Source organism: Pleurodeles waltl, chromosome 11, assembly GCF_031143425.1.
Source record: "Pleurodeles waltl isolate 20211129_DDA chromosome 11, aPleWal1.hap1.20221129, whole genome shotgun sequence".
Taxonomy (NCBI): Eukaryota; Metazoa; Chordata; class Amphibia; order Caudata; family Salamandridae; genus Pleurodeles; species Pleurodeles waltl.
This window is the reverse complement of record NC_090450.1, coordinates 739,538,630-739,557,641: the sequence shown is the minus strand read 5'-3', so window position 1 is coordinate 739,557,641 and position 19,012 is coordinate 739,538,630. Positions and strand designations below refer to the sequence as shown.

The 19,012-nt window shown below is 41.0% G+C and overlaps 1 protein-coding gene across 4 annotated transcripts in view; it reads left to right on the top strand.

The window, feature by feature from the left end:
- OSBP2 (oxysterol binding protein 2) overlaps positions 1-19,012 on the top strand; it is a 1,025,274-nt gene that overhangs the window by 705,234 nt on the left and 301,028 nt on the right. For all 4 annotated transcript variants that reach the window (XM_069214447.1, XM_069214445.1, XM_069214446.1 and 1 more), the window contains one exon: positions 438-555. In XM_069214447.1, the coding sequence (XP_069070548.1) occupies positions 438-555 (118 nt within the window). The remainder of the gene's footprint in view (positions 1-437; positions 556-19,012) is intronic.

Below are 19,012 nucleotides of genomic sequence, written 5' to 3'. Positions count from 1 at the left end.
AGGCAAATGCTTTGAAGTCGGAAGACCTCTGTTGTGTTACATGCCTCATGAAAATATCCATTCTGAGACTAACAACCTCTTTTTAAAAATGGAAGTCAAAAAACATATTTCAGATTTTGTTTTTAGACGTCTGCTTGAAGTCTTCAATTCCCTTGGATCTTTCCTTCGTTATCCTGTGCCTACCCAGGTAGCAACAGCTAAAAACCCAGTATTATGCCATCCTTTCCTGATGACATGATTTTTTAAATTTAAGCATCAGCTTAGGATACCTGTGCTAGACACCAGTAGTTACAGATGAGTGATCTTCCTTTAGTTGCTTTTTTTTGGCTAGTGTGCTTTTGTCAGTGCTAGTGGTTGGCTAACTACTTGAGTGCAGGTTATTTTTGCATTAAAATGTATGTACTGTAGATTAATGGTTGTGTGGTTTGTGTTCACAGGTGGTGTGCATCCATCCAAAAGAGATGCTAGTGACGAAGATGAGGAGACAGAATATTTTGATGCGATGGAAGATGCTCCATCTTTCATTACAGTGACTGCAGACCCCAATCATCTCAGGTATGGTTATTTTGCTATGCCAGAGCACAGCATGCAGATGTCCCTCCTGGGTATTTAAATGACTTAAACATCCCACGTGGTATAATGCAGCTAGCCTTCCAGGTGAAAGGAGAAGCGATGAGACAATGACCTCGCTACACTCTCGTGCATAACCAGTTATTGGGAATGAAGTGTTTGTGCTTGTAGATACAATAAGGTTAATACATCCAATTCCAAACAACAAGCTCCATACCCTGCTATGGCATGTTTAAAAATTGAACCCGAAAGATGACTTCTAAGTATTCATCTATCTTGTGAGATTAACATCAAAACATATACATCTAGATGCCTGTCAAGAGAAAATTGAACTTTCACTCCTAAGGCAAACACCTAAGGGATCAAGATTTAGTTTTTTTTTTTTTTTAATCTACAGATTTTTTTCATTAGCCTGGTTTATTTTAACTGGACAGAAAATAGGAACTGAAATAGTTATAAACCTACTTGTATTCCTCTACAAAAGAGGTGTGGGCATGTACGATTCTGTGACATATGATAACCAACCATATCGTTGGAAGTAGCCGACCTTTCCTAAGCTTTCTAAATCCTTATTGCTTTTTAATACTGCAAAGGCCTGTGGTCCTTTCAGTCTTCCACTTTTAACTACATCAACTCAGCCTCCGAGCACCTCAAACAGTTCTTACTAAGATGATACACTACTTCAGCTCATTTCTAGAGGGGACCATCCAGGGAGAGGAAGCAGTAGGTGCTTTTAGTGAACTGATCTGTGGCACAATCTAAGTTACAACCCTTATTTAATGCATCGATAAAGAGGTGCAGCAAGGATTGTGCAAGTTTCATTCTCATTTTCCAGCGAGGACAGTTGTTGTTGACTAGATTATGGAGTAGCTATGCTAAGGTTGAAGTATTGTCTCCATGTTTCCTAAGACCTACAGTCTAGTATCATTTACTTTTCTATAACTAAGTGAAAGGATGGTTTGCTTGGGACAAGATGCTAATTGTGTGTCTCATTTTGACTTTTTCATGACCCATTTGCTCTTTTTGTGGTGCACTGCCACTAAGAATACTCTGACTGCTTTACGACAGCTGTCTAGAACCATTGCTGTCAGTTCACAATAGTCAATTAACAGCCCGCTGCATCAATTTGTGAAAAGCCTTGCTTCAGAACAAATTTAAGAACTGGAAATCAATTATGCTCGCACATTTAATTAAGTACTCAAGCAACAGTGTGAGGGGATGCTGTCTATCTGCCTCTCCTTATTTCTCCATCGCTCAGCTGCATCGCCTTCAAGCTACTTAGAATGATGATCAGGCAGGACTACTGGGCAGGATGTCGGTGAGAGTCAAAATAAGGTTTGTGGTACAGTGAAACGGATTCAAGCATGCTAGAAGGATCGGAGGGCGGAACAGATGAAGATGTGTAATTTACTACTGAAATATATATAATGCATTGCTAATATAGATTGTCACATTAATCATCTAGAACAGTTTAATTTGCCAATGTTATTAAGGGTGACTGTAAAAGCTGATATTTGTTGAGTAAGAAAATAAAAAGGTAGTGCAACCTTTCTGCATAGTCTTAATAAAAGTGTTACAGGGTATGTTGATACTCACCATCTCTCTAGTGTGTGTGCATGTGTTTGTGTGTGTGTATGTATGTTTTTTGATGGAATCGTGAGTTTAAGAAATAAAAAGGTGTCAAGTTGTTTTTAAACATAATTCTGGGAGACAAATTGCTAGCAAAGAGCAGCAATGGCCTCTTATTTTTTATCTTCCCAACAATAGCTCCCCTCTGTTGTCCAGTCTGAAGATGCAAGGTTCCAGCAGTGCTCCGTAGTTAGGGGTGGGCAAAACTTGCGGAGTTTCACTCTGCAGAATTCTGCAGAGTTACATGAACAGACGGAATTAGACATGTTGTGATGTTCGTGCTGATTTTTAGTGCCGGGAGCTGGTTCCATGCGGAAAAATCAACATAAATGCCACCACACTGAGCACCAGAGGGCTCAGCTTCTCAAACTGATTTTGCCACCGATTGAGGAGATTTTCCAAATCAAGCAGCATTTTTCTGACCGCGAAAGGTCATGACTGCCCACATCGGGGAAATCTCTCAGAATGCTTTTCTAGTGACAGAAAATCACACTAGGGGATGCCAGAACTTGCTCGTACTCACCAACTTACTGTTGGAGAGCCGTTTGCAAGAAAAAACTCCAACACATGGCAGTTGGCGGAATTTTTCCGGAACACCACATTACATGCTAAAAGCGAAGTGGCCAAAACTCCACCGATGGAGCAGAATTTATCGCCCACCCCTATCTGTAGTTGACATCCATAATGACTCAGGTTTCCAAGATCTTTGTAGCTGACGTCACATCGAGCCAGACCAGATCTGAGGCTATTCTGCCACCTCCCTGTCCCACGCACCCTGCCCCTCTATGGTGTGGCAAGCTCATCATGGTGCCACTGGGCAGGTTATGCACAGCCTACCCTCCTGTGGGTTCAAGGCGGAACTCAGACAGGCAACTACAGAGAAACCTGCAAAGGGATCAGTACAGTAGGAAGTGAAATTATTCAACAAAAGTAGAGCTCCTGAGACACACTAAGGAATAGGAGAAAGGTGGTGGACTGAATGAACAAAGAAGCTGACAACAGCACAAGCAAACTGTACTGGGACTGAGGTCTGAATAGACACCTTGGATAGGGAGTCTGGACAACACACTGGCCAGTGGTTCTTCCCCAGATTACATTCCATTGGCATTTAGTAGCGAATGAAACAAGGCTATGCAAAAGTGATGTGATATTAATCTGCCTTGATAAAATGGTGTCTGGTGTGTGCACATGTGAAGGAAAAGCAAGGGTGAAGAGCTGATTTTTTTAAACCTCATTTTTCAGTTGACTGAAATATTCAAAGATGATCGACTTAAGACTCACAAGATAAACAATAAACAATTGATAGGAAAATAATGCATATTAAATCCATAGCTGCTAGACATATTGAAATGGCAGCCAAGGCAGGTGAAACAAAAATGGATAGTCTCTGAGTACATGAACTGGAAACACTACTTCAGTCATCTATAAGATGGCTAGAAGAGGTTGTAAAACACCACTGTGAGAAGGATACCAAGATGGGAGCCAAAATTGAAGTGCTGAGAAAACTGAGGCAGGAGTCACAGAACACGGACTTAGGTATTCCTATCTCTGTGCAAGATGGGCAACAACGGCCGTCGAAGATTAACAGTGTTGGAGAGACGAGCTATCTGAAAACACCTGGTGGTTCAGAAGGCTTTCAATTAGTCAGGAGAAGACAGTGGAGAGCTAAGAGGTGGTAGGGTAATGCTGAAGATGGGGTCACAAGAATGTAGAGATAAGTTGTCGAGTACAGACACGTAGGTCTTCCAATGTGAGAGCAGATGTTTTAGAGTAGTCGCAGTGTTTCAGCCATTGTATTATTAAATACAAAGCTTTTACCAGCGGGGTGTCCAACATAGATCCAAGAGGACCAGATCCATGCCAGTTTTTCTAGCTATCATTGCATAATGCATTTAACTACTATGGGCCCGATTACGATCTTTGTGGACAGGGTTACTCCGTCACAAACGTGATGGATATCCCGTTCGCCTTATTACAATCCCATTATATCATATGGAGATCGTAATATGGGGGATGGAATATCTCTCACATTTATGAGGGAGTATTCCATCCGCCGAGATCGTAATCAGGCCCTATGTATCGAAGTTGAGCTAGTTTACTTAGTTGCTATCTGTCTGGCATTGAGCTCTCAGTTTTGTAGGTTGGTACTAAAAGCTAGACGTAATTGTGGTACAGTTGGCCCCTCACCCGCCTGAGCTTTCGCGCTACTGCTTCTTTGATAGCTGCACCCCTGAGCTCAGACTGTATTCAGGACTGTGGACGTTTACCATGGTTGATGAATGCACTCCTTCAGACACTTGTAGTAAGTACTGTAGATTTGTGAGATGCTTGTGAAGAAATCATTTGAGCTATGTAGCGGCAACAATTGGGGACATGGGGGTATGGTTGAAGGCCTAGTACAAATAGTAATAATAGTGGATTAACACAGTGGAACTTAATGCACAGTAGTATGTTGCTAGCTGGCTAACGTTTTCGTACCACTGCAAGCAGGCAAACATACGTATATAGACATATATACAGTATGAACTTTCTACAGTTGGGTCCGTAACTGTTTTACTAATTAAAATAAAAACGTATTCATATCTAAAACTAAATAAAAGAAGCCTTCCAGTAGCCCACCATAGACTGAAAAAACTTTCAAATATGTTAGGCTAGGAATTAGAAGAGGCATCGGTCTCTGTTGTTTTTAAGGTCTGTTTTGACGGGGCACTGTTGGGATCCTTATGGGATCGGGCCGCACCAGATAAGGAGCTTTCATAAGTGGAGATTTAAGAGCAGCACTGAGAGGGGCCTAGGCTTCACCCACATATTGCTCTTTCTCTTTCCAAGCTTTTCATGGACAGGTGGTGCATGCATCGACTGAAATAGGGTGCTTCTCCTTTTGCATAGTGGGAAAACACATGCGCAATACCGTATGCATGAGCTGGTTATGTTGACAAGTTAATGAGTAAAGGGTTAATCTGTTTATTATGAGATGTTAGGACAAAGGCAGTAGGCCTTCCTTAATGTGATAATTCTTGTTAACACTGCATATTGTTTTGAGATGTGTAATTATGTACATATTTTTAATTGTAGGGCTGTATGCCTGATTAATGCCTTGTGGAAAGACTTATACTCAATATAGTAGGCTTGGAGTGGGGATGAGGGGGTTATGGTGACAAGTCAATCATAAAGGGCTAACGCCCTGATTTGCTTTCCAGAAATAGGGTTTGGATGTTGGTTTCCCCCTCTGATAAACCCTCAAGGTAGAGATGCACAATGAGAAATCTTATTAGGTCCTTTTTGATGGAGTTCTATATCTTTTGTCATATGTCATTATGTACATACGTGTAATGGCAGGACTGTATGCATGATGGCTACCTTGTGGGAAAGCTTATGTGCAATACCGTAGGTAAATGATCGTCATGGTCACATGCCAGTTATAAAGGCTATATGCTTGATTGGTTCATTGGGAAAAGTTATGTCAGATGCCACAAGTCTGTTTGGTTTGTTATAACAAGTTACAACAAAGGCAACACAACCGACATTTGTTATGAAAAAGATGTGTTAGAGCAAAAAGTGTTTTAAATGTGGATTGTTGTTACACTTTGTATTTTATTCATAATGCCATTGCAAGATGGCCTCACACTGCTGCATTTAATTTTGTAATATGTTTTAATTGCAAGCCATGTTTATGCAGCATTTTCATTTTACTTAAGCTTGTTCTTTTATCTTGCATAATGTGGTTGATTTTGTGTTTTTGGATGAGAGAGTGAGTGAGTGCAAGAATTAGTAATTGGGTAGGTCAATGGATGCATAAAATGAGTGCTTGCATAGTTATTTGAGTGCCTACACTCACCATTGATTGAAGAGTAATGTAGTTATTAGCCAGATTTCTTAGGATTTTCAGTACTTGTAGAATGTAATGACTTATGAGCTGAGGGACACGACTCCTTTGAATGAGCTGGTCAGTCAGATAAGATGTTTTTTATGCCTGTCTACCTTATCTTTATCTGGTTTCTACAAGAGCATATGTCATAAATTCTTTAAAAAACTACAAAAAGAAGTATATAGAGAATGTGGTTTTGCCTGTCCCCTATATCCATCTTTTTTCTTTTGTTGTTTTCATATGTTATGAATTGCCTGAATAGTTTCTAAGTCAACCCATACCATTTTCCGGATGTAAACATTGTGCCATTGACTTCACATTACATATTTGTTGATGGAGCATAAAGAAGTTCCTTACTGTGATTACAGGCCCTAAAGTACCTGAACACTAAATCAATTACTCTTTTAAGTTGTTTGATTGGCTTTAATGTAAGTTGAAAAACTGGTGTATTGCGGTCTGTATTTTGTTGATCAGTGTGAGCCAGCATTTTCCAACCTGATTTCATCTGTAGTAGAGCTTCATAGTACTTCAACCTCAGGATACTTGGATTTGCCAATTTTCACCAATTGGTGGGAGCATCTTGTAGACTGCAGAAGTCTGTGATGACCCACGCCCATAGATTGCTAGGTGGACCTGTATGATTAGTAAATCCAAATAAAGAGTACAAGGGAAAATGCACAGGCCTGCCCTCAATTTACTCAGATGAAAAGTCTTGACATGTCACACTTGCTGCATTATTGAGTGTAACTGAACATTTGCCAACTTTAAAGGGAAAATACACAGATGGTAGAAATGCGGTCTTTGGTTGGGAGTCAGGTTACCCCTTGCCCATGCAAGGACCCTCACTCTAGTCAAAGCAAAGGAGAAACACACCTAGTTAATCCCCCTCACCCCCTTGGTAGCTTGGCATGAGCAGGCAGGCTTAACTCAGAAGCAGTGTGTAAAGTATGCGTACCAACAAACACAGTAATACAGTGAAAACACTACAAAATGGACACCACACCAGTTTAGAAAAATAAGTAATTTTTATCTAAATCAAACAAGACCAAAACAAAAAAAATCTGGCATACACAAGTCAAGATATGAATTTTCAGAATAATAAGAGTCTTGCTCCATAGAAAACAATGTAAACGTTGATTCTACACATAGGACCTGGTTTGCGTAAAAAATAAAGCCGCACAGGCGAGCCTGTGTTGGAAAAGTCAGCGATGCGTCAATTCCTTACTCGCAAGTAAGGATGTGCGTAGTTTTTTCTCCGGTTGGGTCAGTGATGCGTCATTTTTCTCTCTCGCAAGAGAGGGATCTGTCGATTTCTGGACGGGACACCTTGGATCCACGCAAGTTCACAATGACTTTGACACCCGGGGACGATACATGAGAAATCCGGTTGTACAGTGTTTGAAAACCACACTGCATGGGGTTTGCATAGTTCTCAGCAGCCGCAATTTGGTGCTGAGTAATTTCCCCAGCCGCGATGCATCGATCTCTCAGCCGCAATGCCGATAAAGCGCCGATTTTTTTCCGCAAAGCGGGTGGTGTGTTGTTTTTCAGCCGTGTTGCAGGTAGTGCGTTGAAAATTTCCCAGCATAGTGTTCTGTACGTGGATTTCACTCCTTGTTCTGCCAACTTCACCTCTCAAAGGCTCAGGGACTGGCTAGGATACCACTTGGCAGGGCAGGAGTCTCAGCAGAGAGCCCAGGAGCTGGCAGAGGAAGTCTTTGGTGGCCCTGAGACTTCAAAACAGGAGGCAAGCCCAGTTCAAGCCTTTGGAGATTCTTCTGAAGCAGGAAAGCTCAGCAAAGTCCAGTCTTTGTCCCCTTTCGCAGGCAGAAGCTCTTCAGCTCTTCTCCTTGGCAGCGGTTCTTCTTGATCCCAGAAGTAATCTGAAAATGTGTGGTTTTAGGTCTACTACTTATACCCCTTTCTGCCTTTGAAGTAGGCAAACTTCAAGTGAAAGTCTCTGTTGTTCACAAGATCCTGCCTTGCCCAGGCCACACCCCAGACACACACCAGGGGGCTGAAGACTGCATTGTGTGGGGGCAGGCACAGCCCATTCAGGGATAAGTTATCACTCCTCCCGCCACTCTAGCTCAGATGGCCCATCAGGATATGCAGGCTACTCCCCAGTTCCCTTTGTCTCACTGTCTAGAGGGAATTCACAAACAGCCCAACTGTCAGTCTGACCCAGACAGGGAATTCACAAACAGGCAGAGTCACAGAATGGTATAAGCAGGAAAATGCCCACTTTCTAAAAGTGGCATTTTCAAACTGACAATTTAAAAAACAACTTTACCAAAAGATGTTTTTTTAAATTGTGAGTTCAGAGACACCACACTCCAGATTCCTATCTGCTCTCAAAGGGAATCTGCACTTAAAAGTTATTTAAAGGCAGCCCCCACGTTAACCTATGAGGGAGATAGGCCTTGCATCCGTGAAAACTGAATTTAGCAGTATTTCACTGTTAGGACATGTAAAACACACCAGTACATGTCCCACCTCTAACATACACTGCACCCTGCCCAGGGGGCTACCTAGGGCCTACCTTAGGGGTGCCTTACACGTTTAAAAAGGGAAGGTTTAGGCCTGGCAAGTGGGTACACTTGCCAAGTCGAATTGGCAGTTTAAAACTGCACACATAGGCACTGCAGTGGCTGGTCTGAGCCATGTTTACAGGGCTACTCAGGTGGGTGGCACAGTCAGTGCTGCAGGTACACTAGCAGCATTTGATTTACATGCCCTGGACACCTCTAGTATACATCTACTAGGGGCTTACTAGTAAATCAAATATGCCAATCATGAATAAACCAATCACATATGTATTTTACACAGGGAGCACTTGCACTTTAACACTGGTCAGCACATAGTCAAAAACTGGGAAACAGAGGCAAAAGAGATAGGGGAGACCATGCCAAGGATGCCAGGTCTAACAGTAGTAGTTCTACTAGTATGGTTTACTACATTGTGTGTTGCTGCAGAAGGTATTAACCAGTACAGAAAGTCATAAAAAAAATCAGATGAGTGAAAGAAATTAGGGGAGGCAGCTTACTGGGTAACCAAAAAGTTGGATCAAAACACAGTGCCAAACACCATGCATCTGATAGAGACTTCTAGCTTCAGATTCCTTACCTTTGAACTCCCTGGCGTCAGCTTCAAATCCGGAATCTTTTTTACTGAGCAATACCCTGTGCACGCCAATGGGTAGCATTGTTTGGTTCTGCGTGCGTCGTCTGGCTCCGCATGGCTTCGTCAGCGTCATTAGAGCCATTGGAGAAACCAAAAACCAAGTAATTAAAAAAGTGTTTTGCCTCCCAAAATAACATAATTGATAGGTGCTGGCACATATTAAGATTAAAAAAATTTAAGTCAACATTTTGACCATCTTGGAATGGTAAAACATTGACAATACCATTCTATGATGGTGGCCTGGTCTAGAGGCTATGGCCTCACAGGATGTGGCGCACTGCATATAAAATGAACAGCAAGCCAGCATCCTGTTAGCACTCTGGGGAGCTGTAGTATGCTTTTCACATAAAGAAAATAAAAAGCTGAGAAGGAAAGAAATGCAAGTAAAAAATGGAAAAGTGGAGGTCTGACACTCACTTGCAGGTGGATGTGGATGTGATCAGAAAGAGGCTGTGACTCATAAAGCAGTAAGATACATTTCTGAAATAGCTGTCCCATTACCCCATGCTGAATGTTATCATGGGTGCAATTGGAGTGCTTCACCTATTAGTTCTATCGAACTGGCTTTATTGACGTGACTGTGTACATTATTCTGCTCTGTTTGCTTTCCTTCTCTTCTTTTTATTTCCACTATATAAGTATGTAAATGCACTTTAATGGTTTATTATACAGTTATAGCAGATAAGTAAGCCTGTCAGCCTTTCTAAAGAAATTCTAGCTAAAAATACTACAGTGTGAAGCTTCTACCCCCAGAGCTTGTCGGAAGGTGTAATCAGCACCAAACGCCTAGCTTTCAAAGGTCATTTGTAACAAAATACATCTGCAGGCTTAGCATGGTACAATAACAATCCAACCTTGAAGCCTTATTGGCATTAACATATATGTTTCGTAATAAATAAATAAGGCCTATTGCCTTTATTGTAACCTTTAAAGACAGATCAAAACTACCCTTGCCTACTATGGTAATCTGTGAGATTACATTTAACAAAATACCTGCCCAAAGGGTTTTACTACAGTGTAATAATCAACTTTTAATCAAATGATTTTCACAATAAGTCAGGCCTATTGGCTTTCTCTTTCTATTTCATAATAAACAGATCTAATTCATGAAGTCTGACATAACCTTTCCCAGTGAACCCTGAGGCCTATAGCCTTTACCATTGACTTGACACCATAACCAACACAGGCCCACTGCAGTGAGCATTTGCTAGCAGTTATCATACATACAGTTATAAAATTACAAATATGTACAAAATTACTATTGGAAAAATAATATGTAACCCCTCTCAAAAACGCTTAACAAATATTATCTCAATTAGAATTGTCTACCCTTGGGGTTTGTCACAGGGTATGACAAACACCAAAACCCCTGCCTACTACGGTAATTTGTGAAATTACATGTAACAAAATGCCTGCCTACAATTTTTAACACCTTATGAGTATAATCCACCCTCGCCTATCAGTTTTTCACAATAAATAAGGCAAGCCTACCTCCTTTCTGGTTCTTTTTTTAATAGAGATCAGACCTATGGCTTCAGACATAACTTTTACCTTGGAACCTATCAGGCCTCTGCCTTTTATCACTGGCTTGTCAACACAACCAAGTTAGGTTAGTTTAAAAAATAGATATGGAAATAAACTACAGTTTCCAAAACAAAATACGGGATGTCCCAAGAGGGCCTAATAGGAAGTATAACAGTGCGAATCTTCTGTCCCACGGTTCGGAGAGACAGACACCAAACCCTTGCCTACTCAGCAATTTGTGAGATTCCATGTAACAAAATACATATCTGAAGGGTTTAATCAGGAATAATACTGATCCTCTCTTAAAAGCCAATTGACTTCAACATATCCATTCTACAATAGATAGGCCTTTTCTTAATAAACTTTTCATAACTTTTTTATAATAAACAGATCCAGTTTACAGCTGTGTCATTGGCTTGCCACCTTACCCAATACACTGCTTAATTGAGCATAATCTGGCAACCAAAGAAGAACACCACCATAATTATCTAATTATCTGGCAGAAATTGTTAAATAGCATCTGGAGGTTAATAAAGGTCAAACACAATATCTCTGCTTGATGACAAAGAGCCGAGCTTAAGCAGCCGGACAAACAAATGATTGCAGCTCTTTGTAGGGTAAGCATTCTTTCTGTGACAAAGGAAAAGCTGTACTCAGATGAACTAACATCTTGATGGAGCCACAGCCCCTCTCTATAGTATTCCTGACAGCTTTTTTTGATCACATAAGGTCTGGTGACAGTTGTGCTGTCAAACCAGACCTAGAAATGAGAGTGCTGCCTGAGATGTGAAGGTGTGGTGCGTGTGTGTCATTAGGGAAGGAACACCTGGATGTCCTCTTGAGGGAATACTCCCATTCAAATATGCGTGGTGAAGATAACATATAAAATGACCAACACTCTTTTTCTGCTGTTCAGTAATAGAATAATAGTCCAATACTTCATAAAACAGAGTTGTTGTAAAATAAAGATGATTATGTTTCTTATATCTCTAATGTGACAACAGTTTAGTTGTCAATGCTAGTTGTGTACAGGAATGTCCTTACATCCTCATTTTTACTATTTTCATTGGCATGCCTATGTAGCAAACACCACATGGGTCCATCGAACTACACAGGCAGAGTTACAATTAGCATGCACCCACATTTTATCATCCCTCAAAATTATTTCTTTGCTCTTTTAGTCCACGAATTGATATAGCGTGTCCCACATGTCTAATGGCCCTCAAGTGGTGCTCAATCCAAAATTCTCATAGTCTGATTAAATTACTTCATATTAATAGTGTTACCCCCAACAGCGCCAAAGGTTATTTGCACGTTTAAAGGCAAAGGGAGGAGATGCTGTATTCCTAGTGCTCTTTTTCATTTACTTAGCAACTGAATCAAAATTGGTAACTCTCTTCTGGGACCTTACTACTGATTTAAGTAGGTGTGTTCATTGCTCACTTATGTCTCTTTTTAACATTTGTGTTAAGGTATCCCCTATTTTCTAATCTCAGTTTAAAAACGGGTTTGATCAATAAAGCCTTCAATGGTCCTACAATATCAACTATACCAGGATTGGCCCATGGGTAGGCTATTTTATAGGGTTCTCCGGTGGTATTAAGTAAAGTGGAGAAGAATATTTCTGTCAGCTAATTTCCCTAACATTAGGATTGACAGTGGTAGCTTTAGCTTTAACTAGTAAATCCAATAATGTTACTTCTTTTACACCATAATATTATATAAATAGCTGATGGTGTCTTGTGTGTTAAGCCAAGTAAGAGGCATGTTAAGTGTATCCTCAGTATCATTCCATACACATAAGACACCATCATTGTGCTGAAAACAAAGAGAAATCATAGCTTTCTAAAGGGTTTTTCATAGTATAGCACCTGCTTCTCGGATTTACCAATATAGATTTTCACTAGACTAGGAGTTACTGTATATCTTATTGAAGTACAAGATGGTTGCCAAAACAACTGATCCTCAAATTGAATGAGATGTTCTGTCAAAGCAGGTTCTACATGTTGGAGATCAAACATTTGTTGTGGAGGAATACAGCATACAGCCATTCAAAAGGGGTCCTACTATAGTGTCCCAGTGAGGAAAACATACCTTCCTATGGACAAAAGCTTTGTTTTCCACAATTCCTTGGTGTGTGACTGCGCCAATTTGAGGATGGGTTCAATCAGTGATGGTAGTATCAGCAGGCGAGTACCCATCAGTAGCAGCCCTTCATGGTTACACAAAGCCCTTTTCCTCTCTATGCTAGCCTGCAGACTTGTATTGTGTTCTGCAGTTGTGTCCATGTGGATTAGGATGTTTATCTCTTATGTTAATGAGTAACAGCAAACCAGAAAATAGATTCCCGGTATGGGCTAGAGACACCTCCGCATCATTCAAGATGCCAAAATTAAGCTATTCATAGTGTGAAATCATTGGTGCCGCATCTAGAGTGTGGGTCAACCGCTGTTTCTCTAAACAAGGAAAGGGTCCACAGTCAGTCAGTAAAAATGCAATTTATTCAGCCAGAGGCCATAAAAGCATAACACAAAGATAAAAGCAAGCTGCTGGGTTAAAACATTGCAATCCACTAAAACAACAAACATCATCAGAATATCATAAAAGTGGCAAACACAAATAATGCACCGATAAAGTGCATAAGTCTGCCAGAGAGTAAACAATATATTATGGTCCATATTTCTTCCAAATCTGGAGGGCCGTTATTATAAAGTTTAATAAGGAATAACACAACTGTGAGCCTAAGGACTGTAAATATACTAGCCCTTCTCTGTCAAGTCTCAAATTCGATTCACACAAAAGTGGAACTAGCAAGGAGCGTCTTGGCTTCAAGTACAGGGTGCAAAATAGTATAAAGTGACTAGTGCTCTATGTTGAAAAGCTATCGCACGTGCAGGGCGGGAGGTCCCTACTTCAGACCTCTGCTACTGGGAAAGCAAATTTACAATGCAGGGTTTCCACCCTAAGAGTTATTAGCCAATGCCGGTGGGTGATGTTCTCAATCCAGCATTTCAGTTATAGGCTTGTGATGCAGTTTTTGGGCAAATCTAAATAAGGCTTCTGAGGTCCACTAAAAGGATTGAAGTCTGGCTGTTACAAAGGATACCCAACTAAGTGACTGGGTAAAAGGAATTCCTAAATAATTAAAATTCTTTACCTTGGCTAAAAGGTGGTCTTCCATTCTAAAAGACTTAGATTTTGTGATAGGTCAGCCATAATAAAAGATTTTGCCAAAGTAACCTGAAGGTTCAAGTCACTCAGAAAAACCAGGAATAGGTCCAAGAGTGTCTGCAGCTCATTTGCTGTGCGGGCGATCAGTACTGTGTTGTCCGCATACAGCAAAATGGGAACATGCTTTTTTCCCCATCTGAGGCACACCCTTCCCTTTCTCCATCAGAAAGTGGTTTATCCTATTTATATATATAATAATAATAGGAAGAGGAAGGGGTCCAGGATGCATCCCTGTCTAACGCCCCTGGAAGATTTAATATATGGTGAGCGTTCACCAAAGGGGCAGTATTGCACCCATACTGTCAGGTCTTGGTGGAGTTTACAAATGAGTATTAGGAGTTCCGGTTCCACCCCCATCCCTCCCATTAGGTCCCACAGCTTATCACTGAGATTTCTTCAGGACAGACAGCAAATGTTTATGGGCCGCGGAGCATGCCGCATTAATCCAGCGGCAAAATAATGGTTCTCTGGGGGCGGCTTTGTACGTGAGGTTTCTTGAGAGAGCCCAACAAATATACTCAAAAGTGGGTCAAATCCCCTCTGGCCCCATGCCATCGGATAAACAAGTCATAATAGACACTATAGAGTCTTTGACTATAGTGTGGGTCAATCGAACACAGTCAACTTTGCTCCAATTTATTTTTAAGCCCTTATTCTGTGTGAGTGCCAAGTCATCCTTTTTTTTGGAGTTTTGGTTTTTGATTAAGGGTTCCAGAGTAATGTATAGTGGATTATGATCAATAATGCAGCATCCTAGACCTCGAAGTTGGCCAAGGAGTTTGGTCTATAGTGCTACCTGCTAGGTTTTCTGTAAAAGTGAGTACTGAAGCAATGCCAGGATTTCAGGCATGAATTCCAAAGCCTAAATAATGCTTCAATAAAACCTTGTTAAGTGCTTCCCTGTATACAGAATGAGAAAAATGGGTCATGTTTACATTTTGCTCATGGGGCAGGCTGCACACTTGTGAGTCAGAGACTTTACAGGTATGAATATTGAAATCCCCAACCTAAAAAATATGAACAGTACGTGTTGATTTTTGATAAAAATCCAAGAGGAAATCATCCATTGGGTCTATGGGCTCCCTGTTTGATTGAATATGTTATAATAGAAATTTAATTATAAAATGTCAAAATCAACAGGGAATGATAAAAGGGAGACCAAAAAAAGGGAGACGGCTAACACTTTGCATGTTGAAATCTGTCACTTTCGCAGAGAAAAAACTAGCAAAGCCACCTCAGCCTCTGCCCGACTTAGATGGTATTGCAGGTTGAAACAAAGCATAAAAGTCATCTATATGAAAATCAAATACTGAGCAGGTTTCTTGACAACAAAAAATTTCATACTAACGTATAAATCTTATCCATTCCGGCTTTGAACATTTAATGTGTGCCCCAGTGATGTTCCAGGAGATGAGGCTAAGGGAGTGGGTAGCCCAGGAGCCTACTTTGGGCTGGGGATGGCCAGGAGAACAAGGCTCAGATGTAGAGTCACAACTAGTCATGACTGGGTGATGGGGAGCAGCAGGGATCGCTAATAAGAGAGCTAATAGATGGTTCCAAAGACACGAATAAAGAATCCGTAGCCTCAGGAGCAACAGGCAATGTAAGGTGGCCTCAATCAATTTTTTCTAAGGTGGCCAAAGCATCAAAGGTATTCCTGGTGGGGATGTTGAACCTTGAGTTTATTGTGGTGGAGTAGGTAAAGGGTTCACCCCTATTGGCCTGAGGGAGGATAGATGGTCTGTAAAACTATTCCAAAGGTTCAACCTGGATACAGCCCGTGGCTGGAAACGATTTTTAAGAAAGAGCAGAAGTGATTTTACCACCCTTGAGGACCTAAAGTTTATTATAAGACAATCCCCCTTCGGTTCTTTGGTGCCTGGACCTAACTAAGGGATTCTTCTGACCATCAGTATTTCTGCATGTAGATCATAGTACCAGCCAGCCTTATTTCAAATCCAAAAAGTTACTTTATTCTTCAAAGTTTAAAACTCCTCATAGCATGAACTAGAGAGGGTCGGTACTTTTTTCAATACCAGGTTGTAAGTGGTGCATTCTGGGGGAAGTTGTGGATATGGGCAAGGGGTAATAACCAGTTTAGGGGGTTGCTATTCAGGGTCTTTGACCGCACCCTTGATATCTCGCCTTTTGTTTCTGCTTTTCTTCACTGTGGTGTACCCTGTGGGAGGGAAAGGTGGGCTGGAGCAGTCAAGGTAGATTGATTCTCTGGGTTTAAGCCTAGTTGTTTTGGAGTGCTCTGCTGTGTAGCCTGCTACATGTCCTGTCATCTTCACATGGGGACCAGAAGGAGCTGAAGGTACTGGGGACGGGACCCTCATCCCCTCAACCTTTGCCTCTGGTGGTTGGAGGGCACCAGTTTGTTGGCTCAGGAGAAGGGGTGGGGGAGAAGCCAGTGTGGATAGTTTTTCTTCAATTCCTCCCAATCAGACATAGATTTGGTCAAGTTTACAAGTTAACAGCTTCATCAGGAAATGTTTTAGGTCGCCTAGCAGATATTTTTGGCAACTTGAGTCAGTATCAGGAGCTAACAAGTAAGCTCCCGAGGCCTGTGTCATGATAGTGGTCAAGGTGTGTAGTCTCTTGGACTTCATGCTGAGTGACGGACATTTACTTTTGATTGGCTTACTTCTGGGGATAGTGGGTGGCTCCCTTAGGGACGAAAAGATGACAACTCCATTGGAAGTGCAGTTGGCATATGTGGGATCACAGGAGACATACCATTGCCAATGTCTGTTAGGTCAGTGGTAGGTTTTGTTGATGGAAGGATTGAGAGGCTGGGATGGATATTGGGATAGGGTTAGGGGAGAGAGAGTAATAGGTGGGGTTCTGCTAACTCTATTTCCTTAGGGATGAACCCAACAGCCTGTTTCATGACCACATGGTGGTCCCTGTGCTTCCTGCGGTGGCCACAGTGATCTGATGTTTCCCCATTAATTTAGAGCAAGTTGGAACTTTGCAAAACAACCTATTTCTCCTTCCTGCAGGCAAATTTCATGGGAATCAAGCAGAACAGCAATCCCTGTCAGCTGCGCTCAGTCTTACAAGTTATAGTTTGCTTATTGCCGGTGGCTTGAAGCTTAGTGAGCTGGATAAGTTGGATGAGTTCCAAAATCTATTAGACGGAGTGCTGAGTGCAGCAACTAATAGCTGTAATTGTAATGAACTATGATGAGCAATAACTTGACAATAACTTGACCAGGATGAGATTTACAGTTCACAGTCGAGGTCCACAAACCTGTCCAAGTAAAGTTGCAGCGATGCTTCCCCCTATTCCTGGCTCAGCATGATTTCCCAACACAGACCTAGGATTGTGGATGCTGGAGATAAAAGTATCCGGCCTCTAATACCAGAGGAGAGTTGGCCTCGGGCTCATAGGGTTATGAAGGAGCCAAACAAGAGGCTGTGTGGCAAGGAAGAGACGATGAAGAGACTACTTAATTTGCCTGGACCCCTCAGTAACCACAGCCCACTGGCCGCTTACCTGCTGCATGCCTCTAAACTCACTTTATTTTAATGAACATGTCAGTGCATGGAAAAAATCAATAAAAGTTGAAAGCTGTGACAAAGAAATCAAGGTCAAAGAGCACAGATTACCTCCAGCTGCTGTCATGTTTCTACCCCTTTTAAAGGTTCAGACTATGAGTGCAACAGATTCTTGGCAAGAATTGTGGTATTGAAGCATGATAGGCAGCTTAAAAAATGCTCTCTAATTATTCATTTTAAATCAAACAGATGATCCCCCATGACCAAAGATGCAGAAATCTTAGAAACATTTAGAATGTTACCCTTGGCTATGTCGGCAAATGAGTATTTGTCCCTACCTGGAATATATTGTAGTGCCAGAAAACAGTGATAGCTAAGGTACCCAAATTCATGATAAGAATTCCTTAATGCAATACAGTGCTTCCACTAAGAAAACACAGAGCCCAAATGTCATTCTGTAGATATTGGGGCATATTCCCAAAAGTAGATTTACACAGGAGCAAATCTACACATGTAAATTTACTTTAAACTTAATAGCGACTTTGCTACTTTTTCCTATTCACCATTTCCGAGTGTAAAGTCACTACAAAAAGTAAGCTTACATGTATCCACCTCCCAAGGTTCAGGGGTTGGAGCCTAATTTACAAGTGTACAGTTGTTAATGGTAACTTTTCACACGTAAGCTGAGGTAGGAGGGGGTCTCCATAACAGATATCTCTCTTTGATGAAGTATTAGGAAATTGTGAAACATTTATTAACCTTAAAAAATATTACAAATATTTTATGTTAATTATTAATGTAAATCAATTATATGTACTGTTAACTTAACTTTGAATTAAATATGTAATTATTTTAAATATACTTAATTAAATTCAGATTCTTTTTGAAAGTTTAATTAAATACACTTCATATATGTAACTCATTTAAATTAATGTAATTATTTAAAACAAGTAGTTACATTTGCTTTCAACGGGAAGCAGTACCAGTGGTTGGCCATGTGTAGTTCTGGATTTAGTCCAGGTCTGAGCTGGAGTACCTTTACTGCTGTTTTGGGTCCTTTGCATTGCAGTCGGAACAATAGTGACAAACCTTAATCCCACCCTTAGTAAGCACAAGTGTGTTGTTCACTTTGAAGTGATACGTTAACAATGGGTAATTCAAACCTGAAAAAAAATTGTCATTACAATTTTTTCCCTAGAGTCTCAGCTGTTACTATTTCTCCATTTCATTTGACAATAGCCAGCTTTCAGCCTTGCTTGGTGAGTTCCCACAGAAAATACACACATACATCTGCTCTGGGATCAAACATTACAGTGGAATGGTTGCCCATTTCCGCTTATGTGCTTTCCACACTGCCATTATTCATCTTGGGCAATTTCAAGCCATCCTCATTATGAGGATATCGTTTTGATTGCTCATTTGCTTTTGATTACTTTGTTCATGTATGCCTGAGCATTTCAATAAATGTAATTTTTGATTTTTTAAACCAAGCCATTCTACTTG